This window comes from Abrus precatorius, unplaced genomic scaffold (assembly GCF_003935025.1).
Source record: "Abrus precatorius isolate BTA unplaced genomic scaffold, Abrus_2018 Scaffold8, whole genome shotgun sequence".
NCBI classification, from domain to species: domain Eukaryota; kingdom Viridiplantae; phylum Streptophyta; class Magnoliopsida; order Fabales; family Fabaceae; genus Abrus; species Abrus precatorius.
Window position 1 is genome coordinate 32,046,002 of NW_020874428.1, and position 12,685 is coordinate 32,058,686.

General features: G+C 32.0%; 2 protein-coding genes across 2 annotated transcripts; both read left to right on the forward strand.

Annotated features, from left to right (window-relative positions):
* Nucleotides 1-1,510: 1,510 nt before the first annotated feature.
* On the forward strand, nt 1,511-3,252 carry LOC113874730 (growth-regulating factor 1-like). The gene is made up of 4 exons (XM_027512944.1): nt 1,511-1,694; nt 1,901-2,345; nt 2,673-3,151; nt 3,245-3,252. Exons 1-4 carry the CDS (start codon nt 1,511-1,513, stop codon nt 3,250-3,252), a joined length of 1,116 nt encoding a protein of 371 aa, XP_027368745.1.
* A 5,705-nt stretch (nt 3,253-8,957) lies between these two features.
* Nucleotides 8,958-11,649, forward strand: LOC113847466 (mediator of RNA polymerase II transcription subunit 20a-like). The gene is made up of 5 exons (XM_027476600.1): nt 8,958-9,027; nt 9,105-9,244; nt 9,323-9,501; nt 9,581-9,670; nt 11,063-11,649. Exons 1-5 carry the CDS (start codon nt 9,014-9,016, stop codon nt 11,315-11,317), a joined length of 678 nt encoding a protein of 225 aa, XP_027332401.1. The 5' UTR covers nt 8,958-9,013; the 3' UTR covers nt 11,318-11,649.
* The last annotated feature ends 1,036 nt before the right edge of the window (nt 11,650-12,685 follow it).

Below are 12,685 nucleotides of genomic sequence, written 5' to 3' on the forward strand. Positions count from 1 at the left end.
AAGTTTAGGCAATTGTGTGTAGTAGGGGGATAAAAATTGTGCTGAAGACCGCACACTTGTACTGCCAAACTTACAACACAAGAATAGGTCCTAAGGTTTTAATGCAACCAAACAACATAAATAGTGATGCCAATCTATCGCTCTCATGTTACTTATGTGTCCCCATTTTGGTTCAATTGGTTTTGCATCTTTAAACCTTCTGACTTGGACCCTATTTGTTAGGCTATGCTAACACTATTGACCTGCTTTTCGTTGCAATCTATATTCAGATTGTAGTGTTCTGCTATGTTGTTAAGAAGTGACCATCTGGGCACGGTGGTACTTGGCTTAGAGTCACTAGATAAGCCAAATAGTTAGCACGTGCTTTCTACAATTTCCTATTAATTAATTAATTAATTAATTTGGTTATGAAACTCAAACCAAACCATCCTCCTTTCTGCCATTTTATTCTGTCTTAAATAAAACAGAAAAAGGTGTTACATTTTAGCATGTGAGGGGTGTTTCATTTTTAAGTACGGATGTATATAAAGTTTTGGTGTTTTGTTTTCTGTTTTTCTATGGGAATGATCTTGAACTTCCAGGGTAAACGGAGGATCAAGTTCTAATACCCAAGTCACTGAATAAAGTTCACAGTATCTGAGCACTAACCACTATAAGTACAAAGATTTGAATTAGTACTTTGGATTACCTAAGTAGCCTTGCTTTAACAGTAGAACGTCCATCTTGTTTCAATGGAACTAGCAAAATGACAACACAAAATAACCCCAGTTAAAAATATTCATACACATGTAAAACTAGTATGAAAAATAAAATACAATAAAAAATTACAAGAGGGTGATTCCTGTTTTATTTTATACACTGTTTCTCAAAAGGAAAAAGGTCAAATTTTGTAAGTGGGAGGTGGGAGGTGGGAGGGGGGGGGGGTGTTCTGGGGTCTGAGTCTGAGGTAAAGGAACAGAAAAAGTAAATGAGTTAGTAGCAGTAAAAGCTCCAACCGTACAATCTTCTCAGACAGGCATTGGCTTCAGACACCAACTCTTAAATAGTTTCATATACAATAATACCAATAATAACTATTTCCTCTTTTGTCTTTAGGAGCTTTTCTTTCTCTCTCCTTTAGTTTATGGATTTCCGTAAAGATGTCAGAGACAAGGGCTGCCAGAGGGGCAGCTTAGTTGCAGAAGCAGTAGCAACAGAGAGGTGCAGTCATAATAGGAGCAGAGAGAGAGAGAGAGAGAGAGTGAGTGTGTGTGCATTGGCATGCAGCTATGTAATCAGAACCATTAGTTTATCCATGTACAGAAGATTCTGTAGCACAATGGTCCCTGAAATAAATATACCTACTCTACTCCAAGGCCAAAGTAATAAGTAATAACCCATATTTCTCCCTGAACCTGTCTTCTCTTTAACTGCACTGTGAGGTTTCAGGAACTTCTGTTTCATTTGTTACTATCACCCCCTTCAACTTCAACCCTTTTTACACTTTTTCTCCCTTTCCCTCTGCTCCATGATGAATGCAAGGAACAGGTTCCCCTTCACTCCATCACAGTGGCAAGAGCTTGAACACCAAGCCCTCATCTACAAATACATGGCTTCGGGTATCTCCATTCCACCTGATCTTCTCTTCACCATCAAAAGAAGCTACATAGATTCTCCTCTCTCTTCTAGGCTCATGTCTCACCAACCTCAACACTGTAAGTCTATCAAAGTGCATGTTTGGATAATAATCATTTTTTTCCTAAAAGAACAGCAAATAATTAAGTTGTTATTATTATGATGTGAATACATATAGCATGCAATTGTATTCTTGGTACTTGACTACATGTCAGTAGTGTTATGGTTCTTGAATGAATAGTTTTGATAAAAGGGGTTGTTTGTTGTTTGGTTTGGGTGCATGCAGTTGGGTGGAACTATTTGCCAATGGGATTGGGAAGGAAAATAGACCCAGAGCCAGGAAGGTGTAGAAGAACAGATGGAAAGAAATGGAGGTGCTCAAAAGAAGCGTATCCAGATTCAAAGTACTGTGAGAGGCACATGCACAGAGGGAAAAACCGTTCAAGAAAGCCTGTGGAAGTTTTGAAAACAACACCGACAGCAACAAACACAGATGCTTCAACCCCCACAATCTTATCAATCACCAAACACAGTCCTGCACTAACCCCAACCACTCATTCTCTCTCTGTGTCCTCTCATGACACTTTCCATCATCACCACCCTCACTCCTTCCTCTACCACACCCCACCTTCAAGGCCTTCTTCTGCTTCTGCTTTTTCGTTCCAAGACAACAGTGCCCCCTTGTTCCTTGAAAATGGTTCTTCCTCTCACAATAACAACACTCACTGCAGGTTCTTTTTCACAAAACCAAAATCCACCACACACTTACATCATGAATGTTTCTAAACTAAACATTGAAATTACTTGATTTAATAAAATTAATATTTTTTAAAAGTAAGTTTAAAGTTATCCGTTAAAAGTAAGTTCGATAGAAAATTAAGCATAAATTTTCCAACTCAAAGGAGAAATTAATGTAAGCATCAAAATTTTTCTATAAAATCACGTTATTGTAAAATGAATATGACTATGTAGAATTTCAACCAAGATCCAAGCATGCACTAAAGCTACTTCTTTTAAGTGTTTGTGGGTGATTCTCTTTTTCTTTCTTCTTGGAAAAGGAACAGGTATGTCTATGGGCTGAAAGAGGAGGTGGATGAGCATGCTTTCTTCACTGAACCTTCTGGGACTATGAGAAGTTTCTCTGCTTCATCTATGGAAGATTCTTGGCAGCTAACACCACTGACTATAAGCTCCTCATCATCTTCAAAACAGAGGAGTTGCTCTGGTTTATCCAATGACAACAACACCGAGTACTCTTATTTGCAACTTCAGAGCCGCAATGACAACAACTCAAAGCAGCCACAGCAAGATCATGGTTGCTACATATCAGGAAGTGATATCAAATGTGAAACGTTCATGAAACTTGGGAAAGAGGAAGAAGAAGAACCTCAGAAAACCGTTCATCGCTTCTTTGATGAATGGCCACCACCCAAAAGCAGAGGATCATGGCTTGATTTGGATGACAAATCATCCACCACCCAGCTTTCAATTTCCATTCCCACATCGTCTCATGATTTTACAACTTTCAGTTCAAGAGGTAATGGAACTCTCTCATTTTTTTCTACATTATGGGGTGTGTTATTATCAGTGGCTGGGAAATTCTCTATAACTTTGCATTGTTGTTTTGCAGATGGTTGAGTTTAGCTTTGAATGATGGGGTCCTTGTACTTGTATCAAAGGCCAATAATGTACTTACATGGTGGGGTTCACATTATGTTATGTGACGTCTCTCTTTAATTACTCCCTCTTTTTCCATCTGTTTTTGAATGTTGTTGTTGACATGGGTTTGTGTTTCCATGGAGGGATCCAATGCCTAGTGCTATTTTGTGTGTTATATTAACTATTTGCTTTCAAAGTTGTGTTCTTTCTGCTCTCCTTCCCTGTGACTCCACCATTTTCTGTTTGTGGGTTTTAGCTAACATTCAAAGACACGTCTTTTTTTTGCTTATTCATTATTGATCATTCCCTGCTTCTGGTTAGCACAATATTGGATGCTTGTTTCTTTGTCCCTTATGAAGTTGAAAATAAACCAAAGGGGTGTCTTTGATTACTAGTAACCAAGAATGCACATTTCAAAATTACTAATGAGGTGAGACACCCTTTGTTAAGAAACAAGGTTTGTTTGTACCAAAAATAAATAAAAAAAGGTTTTGTCCAATGTGGTTTTCTTGTCAACGTTTTATTATTCATTTGGTTACTATTTTGCTGCTTCACCAGCAGAACTGAGGTTCAATCATAAGGTCAGGTGCATGTGCTGTGGACAAACGTCCAAATGAAATAGTAAAATCAGGAATGATGTTCACACAAGGTTTTTCAGTTAGGTTACGGGTGTGTACCATAATGTGTCCCCTAATGCTAACCATAGATGTTCAGTCTACTTTGTACACTAACAAATAATCACGTATATGTTCTAGTTCCCTCGATAATGTTGTTATAGGTACTCATTCTATATTGATTTAAATATAGTATTCTTAGTTGTGAGTGCATGTTTGATAATTTTGTTTGCAAACGGGTAAAAGAGGTGGTCATAAACAATTCTCGGTGGTTACTTGCTTCACATTGGCCTCAGTCAGACCATGTATATTAGAAAAGTTTTTTTATTTTATGAATTTTTAGATTATTTTAATTTTTTAAATATAATAATCAATTTAATTAAATAAATATAAATAATACAATAAAAATGTATGCTCATAATACTCCTACCTGTCTCAAATAGGATTAACTTTATTAGAAGATAAAAAACAATAATATAATAAAAATATTATGTTTATTATTATTATTGTATTAAATTTTTATAATAATATTTTGAGGTTATATAAGTATTTAAGGGTTAACATATGTTGACTTGATTAAAAAACTTTATTATAAAATGCCTTTTTAAATAAGTTTTTAGATTAAGTTTAACATTAAATAAATAGATTACACTCGAATTTTAAATTTAGAAAACAAAACAGACTTATTTAAAACAAATATTAGCCTAACTCAATCATCTCTACTCATCCTGCCTTGGTTATATAAGTCAATAAACCTTTGAGGCTATCTAAAATATTTCTAGACCTGTTTAGTCAACTTATTATATATATGCAGAGCTAAATAATAATAATAACAATTCCTCAAATAATTAGTCTCAACTTAATCTAAATTAATCAAAAATTAAAATACTTTAAAATATAGAATAATTCACACAACAAACACATACATGTTTACTTAAATGTAAGGAAAATTAAAACTTGACCCTTCCTTTTAATGTGTAGAGTGAGAGTGAAGGGATGAGAGAGATAATAATAATAATATAAAAAAAAAGATATAATTTAAAGATGTAATAGAAAAATAAAAAAAAATTATGTAAGAAAAAATGAACATGAGAGTTATAACTATAATTATAAGATGATCAGAATCCAGTTATTTGGATCAGCGAAGCTCTTGTCAGTTTATTAAAAGGAGGAAAATTTTAATAAAACACAAAGAATCATGTCATACATTTTTTAGAGAAGATGCCATAGTATACTCAGAAAATTTGAACAAAGCACGTGTACCCTCACTCCCCCTCGCTCCAAGAAAGAAAGAACAAAGCACCTTATAAACAAAGGATAATTGATAAAAAAAGAAAGAACGAAATAGATGCCTTAAGCATTCTATCACTAACCTCTAAACGATTAAGTTAGTTGTAGACTACATAGCCATTTTTGCCTTTAAAATTCGGTAAATAATTACCCTTAAAATTTTTTCTTGCCCTTTTTTAAACTTTATTATTTTCAACTATGGGAACATATGCAATGTAAATATTGTTAGATGTTGATGAAAAAGAAACTACGTTTTTTAAAGTAAAATTTTGACAAACTTTTTAAAAATCTAATATTCGAACTTGCTCTTTAAGGAAGACATAATTACATGCCTAAACTTTTACATTTAAAGTAAAAAATATGATGGAATCTTGGTAACACAGTGCCTAAAAAATTAATTGTTCTAAAGAAGAAATCAAGTAAGTAAAATATCAGCATATATCTCTAAAATTGTTAGGATTCGAATGCTGTTATTCGTGCACTTTCTATCAGGCAAAAAATGATAAATAAAAATTAAACCCGTTAAAGATTATTGTCTTGTAATGACAAAAATGTTAGTAAATAAGTAATAAAAATGTTAAAGACCAGTAAAAACATTTCTATCCAATAATTAAAAAAAATAATAGTATATTGTACACAAACCCACTTAAATTATCATTATATCAACAAATGTTTTTATTTTATTTATCGCACACATTACAGCCAAACAGAAGAAGAGGAGAATATTCTACTTTTTTTACTCCCTCATTTCCACATCACATTATTCCTTTTTTTTTTTGTCAAAAAATAAAATCTAGGGAAGTCCTACCACATGGGTAGGGCCAAGGGAAGAGATGAGGAGCAGGTCTTTGGAAGGGTTGGACCTTTGTTTACTCTTTACAAATATTCAGCTGCCCAACCAAATGAGCTAACTCTAAAACTTATGTTAACCCTTTTTCTTTTTAAGTATTTAGATAAAACCACCAAGTTCTTATCAAAAACCATAGTTTTAAAATGTACAAATAAACCATAATTAATCCAAGTATAAGATTTCCTTCCACGCCGTTCTGCCGACTATATTCTCAGCAAGTACACATTTATCTTTTAATAATGCCATGAAAAGGGAAAAGAAAAATAGAACAGTACATTAGTACTCCATTACATCCATGTAATTGTAAATAAAAAAGAAGCATAGCATGAGTGTGATTAGTGATTGCTTAGTGGGTCAGAAAAATGAAAGCAACGAAGAAGCCATATCTTTGGACTGCCCAAGTCAGCTTTAGCAAAAAAGAGTTCTGATTGTGAAGGTGGTGGGGTGGTGAGTGAATGAGAGTGTTGTTGTATTGGTCCAAAAAAAGGGGTAACTAGTGCTTGCAGGGCTTCAGAGTCTCTTCAGGCCTGGAAGGAAGGACTTCGGCACTAATCAGTAGGGACAGAAGTAAACGTACACTTATTATCCTTTGCATTGAACCATCTGATCTGACTCCCTCAGTTACCAGTCACTACCCGACATTCAAAGAATCTCTCTCCCTACATTATTATACTTATATTCGATGAATATTGAATGATCACGTTTATTCTGTATATATAGTAAATCTTAGGATAAATTTACCTTTAATAAATTCTTGTAATTATGCTTGATTTTTAGTTAGATCTCTTTAGTTTAAAATTTTTACAAGTAAATCCTGAAAAGTTATTATTAAAGTTTCATTCAATATTATTGACGTAATATTTTTCATGTGATACTCTCTGTCTAAGTTGCTATCCAAAATGCTTGGTTTTAGAAATAAGGGAATCCTACATAGTTGCACTTCATTTCTCCATTATTCAGAACTTGCATGGGCTTTTGAGTTGTATATTGTTAGGAAATATCTTTATTCGTCATGCATGAAACTTTATTTGTGATGCTAAAACTTCTGGTGTTTCAATTTTCAGTGGATCGACAAACTTGAATGCAAAGTGCAATGAGGAAAATAGACTATTCAACTTTTTATTGTATTCTTTTTTATCCATTTTAAACAATACCCAAATGATAAAAGGAGTTACCCTCAGAACAGTAACTTTTGTTTTTGTTTCTTGCAACAACGCATGATTGCAATGATGGGTAATTATTTAAAAAATGAAGGGATAATCTTACCTATGCGTTTGAGAGATCGAATTACTTACATCTGCTCAAGTCTATGTTTAGTTTGTTTTACGTGTAGCACAAACATAGAATAAGTGTTTTATTTTAATTTTTTTTCTATTTTTGTTGTGATAATTTTCTAGATCAAGCAATTTTTGAAAAAATGAGAGAGACAAGAAAAAAAAATATTATTATTATTATTGTTATAATTCATATAAACAATATAATGTGGTTTAGCAACATTAATTTTTAATGACTTGAGTATAAAATTTCAAACAGTAAAGATTTAATTAATGTTTTTAAACTATAAAAACAAGATTATTATTGAGGACATGAATCAATTATAAAAAATTATTTCAATTTAATTAATTTATAATTTTGAATTTGATTTATATTATATAATAAATTATAAAGTTATAAGTAAAAATGTAATAAATTTTTAGAGACACATGAATTAATTCAATTTAGTTTTATAAATTAAAAAATATTAGTAAACTAGTAATATTTTCATCCAATAACAATATTACCAATACTAGTTGAATTTATTTGAGTGTAAGTATTTCAACTACTATTTGTGTAACTATCGTAAAATCTAACTAATAATATATTTGAGTACGCCCGTGGTCGTGCATGTGCAGAGGTGAAAATTTTAAAATAAAATAGAAATAAATTAAATTTTTTATTGTTTAGGTAAAAAAAAACATTGTTTTCTTTTGGTTAATGTCTAAAAGTGTTTTTATTTATACCTATTCAAATTAATAACTTTCTTTTGGACAAGATATCACTTTTTAATAAAAATTTCAAACTTTGAATTTATTCACATACTCTAAGCCTTGCCAAGATATGTGATTTGAAAAAAATTCTATACATGCTCATGGGCATGGTGCCCCAATATATTACCACACTCCCCTCACAAAGGACCAAACATTTTACAATGAGTCACTCCTTCTATGTATGCCATTAACAGGGCCCAAATGGATATGGATCTCTTTTTTTGTGCAGTTCATGTATTCCCTCCATTAAAGAAAAAAAAAAAACATAACAACAACAACAACATGCACTCCCTCCATTTGTGATAGAAATTTAGTAACATTTGTTTATTGGAGGTGAAATTCAAACTGTTTCGTGGGTTTAGGGTGGTTAGTTTTAACTTTAGTGGTCTTTTTTTTTTAGATTTGTAATAATTTAAAATGACAAAATATTCTTTAAAGATTTTTTTCACAAGAAAAATTGTGAGTTTAGCTCTTAATTTTGTTGATTTTTGAAGTTTTAAAAATTTTTAAGTTGTATTTAAATTTGACTGTGTCACTTTTTGTTTGTGTGTACATGTTATACCCTATTGTAACTAGAAAACCAAATAAAAAATTAGATATAGTTAAAGAATTAAGGATATTTTTATTTAGAGTGAGTGGAAACATATACCCAGAACTTACACACGTTTTAAATTAAAAATATAAAATTTGAAAAATATATTTTCATTTAAATTTTGTTAATTTTTTTTTAGTCTTTTAAAAAAAATAAAAATCACATAGTTTCACTTTTAAAGAAAGATTAAAAATATATAATTTCTATTAAATATAAAACTAAAAATAAATAAAACAATAATAAAAATTAAAACCAATAAAACTGGCTTAGTTTTAAAGAAACATGGTATGTATCACTTGACTATCATAAACAACTGCGTGGGAGCAAAGGGGTGGGGTGTTGTTATCCAGTTGGAAAGGAACCGAGAATGCCTGTGAGATGGTAAGAAAAATCAATGAATGAATTTCATGTTTATTTGTATTGTGTTGTGAAATTTAAAATGGAGTTCTGTGTGTTAGTATTCTTCTATGGCAACCCAATCAAGGAGGTGTGAACAGTGTAGTCCTCAACGAAATCTCACACTGTATCGAAACCCTTAATGGCGTCAAAGATGGAAGAATGAAAGCCTCTCTCACTTTCTACAAACCCAATTTACGAGGTTACCCCTTTTCCTTCTTTTTATTGTTTTCTAAAATTTCTCTCAAAACTCTTTTCAATTTCAATTTGATTCTGGCAGAGCAGAATGTGACCATGGATTTCCCCCGCGATTTTCTGGGGATGTCGATGCTGGAGCAGCCCAACAAATACTACTTCATCATTCGCGGCCAAAAAATTGTTCTTGAGGCTGATTCTTCTATTTTGACTATTATGGAGAAACTTCAGTCCTACAAGTGTAGAATCGCCCTTAATTTCGAGGTCATTTTTTCTCCCTTTTGCTTGTGTCTTTTGATTTTATTATTCTCTTTTTGCTCTATTGTTTGTGCTGGTTGTGCAGGGAGTGCAGTATAAACTGGGTGACTTTCAGATGAGAGTCATTAAAGTTGTTCCCCTTCAAGGTGAGGGTCTCAAAGGAATTATGATTGAGGTAACTAACCCTGAGTTCTAGTTCTGTTCCTCTTTAATTTGTCTACTTTGTTAGGTTGGTTTTCGTGATGCTTTTGTTTAGTTGATAAATGTTTGTTGCTTGTTCTTGTTGTGAAGATAAATGTGAGGTTTAAATGTTATCTCTGAAATAATTGGGGTTCTATCATAATCCTTGATACTGCCGAATATTATGGATAAATGCAGCCACAACTAAGATCATAATGCAGTTGTAGAGATTACAAAAACCTTGATGTTTTTGTCGCAATTTTGGTTTTGGACCACAATTTAAAACCATATCTGACTATTCCTGCTTCAAAATTTGGAAAGGATGTGTACAGAGTCCATTGCTAGTATGGTTTTTCCCTTTGTGGCTGTTATACAGCAATTTGCAATGATGGCTGTCTCATGTCTAACTAGCCACTTTTAGGTATAACTTAAATATTGAGATAGCTTATTCTGTTCCATATGTTATGAGATTGACCACATACTACGGTCAGTGAGGTGTGATTCAAGATTTACTGCTTGAATGGTGCAGTACTAGTGTATGTGATTGAAGTTTTTGTTTTTCTGTAATTTTCTCCTGAGAACAAGCCAGAAAACTACTGTATGTGAAATCAAAGGAGTTGAATAGTCTACTTTGGATTATAATTACTCTTTTGAGAGCTATACTTTTGAAACTTAATCAAGCTTTGTTTCTTCATGAGTGTTATCTGGTGTTCATAATTCTTCCTTCAACATATTTATTATGGTAAGATATATTCACTTCTCAAATTCATATGGAGTGGCACATCTTGACATTTTCTTATGGTGATTGTGTGGGTGTGCACTATGCACTTTATATATTGTACATAGCACTCTTCTTAGATGGCTACGATTGTAAGTAGCTTAGTGGGTATAAATGAAGAAAGAAGAGATCCAACTAATGGTTTCTCGATGTGATGTTATAATATTTTCTTTGTGCTTTTAGTTAAAAAATGTTTTGATTACTGTAACTTGCTCTTTAGACTGAGTGCAAGTTTAGTTGTATGGATTAAAAAGTTAAAAATTATGAACATACATATATGAACACTAATTTTTTATTGAAGAAATTATAACTCTTATTTAATGACTTCTTTGATTAAAGATGAGAAAACTTTATAGTTGATCTGCTTAGTCTTAACGATCTCTTCCTCAGATGTTCAGCCATTATTTATCTTGCTTCTCCTTTCAAAAGTAGATCAGCTTTATTGTAGGGGAGGTTGAAATTATCATGCTTAGTTTTGCTTAAGTTAGGATTTTTCCCCTGCTGAGTTTAAATAAATGTTCACTCTATGCTTGGCATCTTTATAGTTGTTATGTTCAAGAGCGACTCTGCTTCAGTCTGTATTCAAGTTTGGTTTAAATTTTTGGGCAGATTGAGTACCTCCCTATTTCTTCAGTTGAAAAATCCAAACAAATAATGGAAGAGTTCGTTGAAATGTGGAAAGAAGTTGCGTCTAAAAATTCATTAGCTGGTCAATTCATACACGTCGAACCAAATTATGCAGAATATGGGCTATCTGACACTTTTACTTCTCAACACACAGCTGTTCAATATGCTGCTGCGTTGGCCCAGCTAATTCAATCATCAGCGCAACTAATTCAATCATCAGCGCAGTTACGGAACTAGGATCATTGAAGGATTTCTGTATTCATCTGTTACTCAAAAGACTACTCCTTTTTGCCATTGCAGGGATCTACCTCGATTATGTTTAGCTGTCTGAAGCTCAGTAATCAACTTGTAAGGGGAATCCTGGGTTCATTCTGGGGTTGGGGATTGTGCTGATGCTCGAATTGAATTCAAGTTATCAAGGGCAACATATATGTGCTGCTTCTCTAGTTACTGAACACCAAAAATGTAAAACATAGTAATTGTACAAGTAATTTTGTTGTCTCTTGAAATATTAATTGTTTTTGAATCAGTCATTTATATCTAGTGATAAATATTATTATCTCTACTTGAAAAAACTTTAGTTAATATTAGTCTACATCAGGATTGAAGCATCAGTATCGTTATAATTTTTCTCACAATGACCCTATAAATCATAATAGTTTGGCCATTCAAAATAGTATGTTGACTTTCGGAATGTTAAGAAAAAAGGCAAGTTATTTTGGCTAAGTGACCTTGAAAAGATAAGGAACTTTCTGTATTCGATGTTTAATTTTATTTATAAAGAAATTTATTTTATATTTAAAAACTTAAATTCAGGCATGGTTCGTTTTCATATAGATAACAACAATTATCATTTATGAGAAATGAGAAACACACATGCACAGGAGGCACCAAATGTGCACTAAAAGCCCATTAAGTGGGCACTTTTCTTTTAAAGTTTAATACAATTTTTAATAAAAATTGTTTAATTTTAATTTCTTAACTAGTATGCCTTGTATCACTGGTTAACCAAATTTGTACAGTATCCCTCTCTTGAATAAGCATGGGCGGAAGTAAATTAATTATTTTTAATATACAGTTTCACAATTTTTAAAATACTAATTATTTTAAATTATTTGTCACATGTAACCAAATTATTGTAAATGCATTAGGTACATTTCAGCGGTACTGATAAATTAAATTGAATCAAATTTTAAAAGGTAATTCATTTTATTTAATTTTATTGATTTGATTTAAGATATGATGTTATTTTATTCGATTTAAAGAAAATTTGAATCAGTTTTTTTTTAGAAAATAATGAACAAATCTTGAAATACAATTAATATAACAAAAATGTATATTTCACAATAAATTTATGCGAAACAAAATCCTTGGATTTGATTGGATAAATTTATTTATTATTGTCCCTTATATTTCTTTCTCCCACCTGAATTTTGTTCTTTCCCCGTTTTAGCACCAACCACGTATATTCGTAAAGACTTGGTTAAAACGATTTCAAATCGAACTAGTAAGTTATTGGTGAAGTAGGCTTCAAAATGTTATTAGAGGATACAAATACTTTTTGTGAATAATATTAAATATGTGGTTATATTAAATAATAGTTGA

Bases quoted from the DNA above. Each gene is read 5' to 3' on its own strand.
- LOC113874730 (XM_027512944.1), top strand. From the start codon at position 1,511: ATGAATGCAAGGAACAGGTTCCCCTTCACTCCATCACAGTGGCAAGAG. The intron at 1,695-1,900 runs GTAAGTCTATCA...GGGTGCATGCAG, and splicing joins GTCTCACCAACCTCAACACT to TTGGGTGGAACTATTTGCCA. The intron at 2,346-2,672 runs GTTCTTTTTCAC...TTCTTGGAAAAG, and splicing joins AATAACAACACTCACTGCAG to GAACAGGTATGTCTATGGGC.
- LOC113847466 (XM_027476600.1), top strand. The intron at 9,245-9,322 runs GTTACCCCTTTT...TGATTCTGGCAG, and splicing joins CTACAAACCCAATTTACGAG to AGCAGAATGTGACCATGGAT. The intron at 9,502-9,580 runs GTCATTTTTTCT...CTGGTTGTGCAG, and splicing joins GAATCGCCCTTAATTTCGAG to GGAGTGCAGTATAAACTGGG.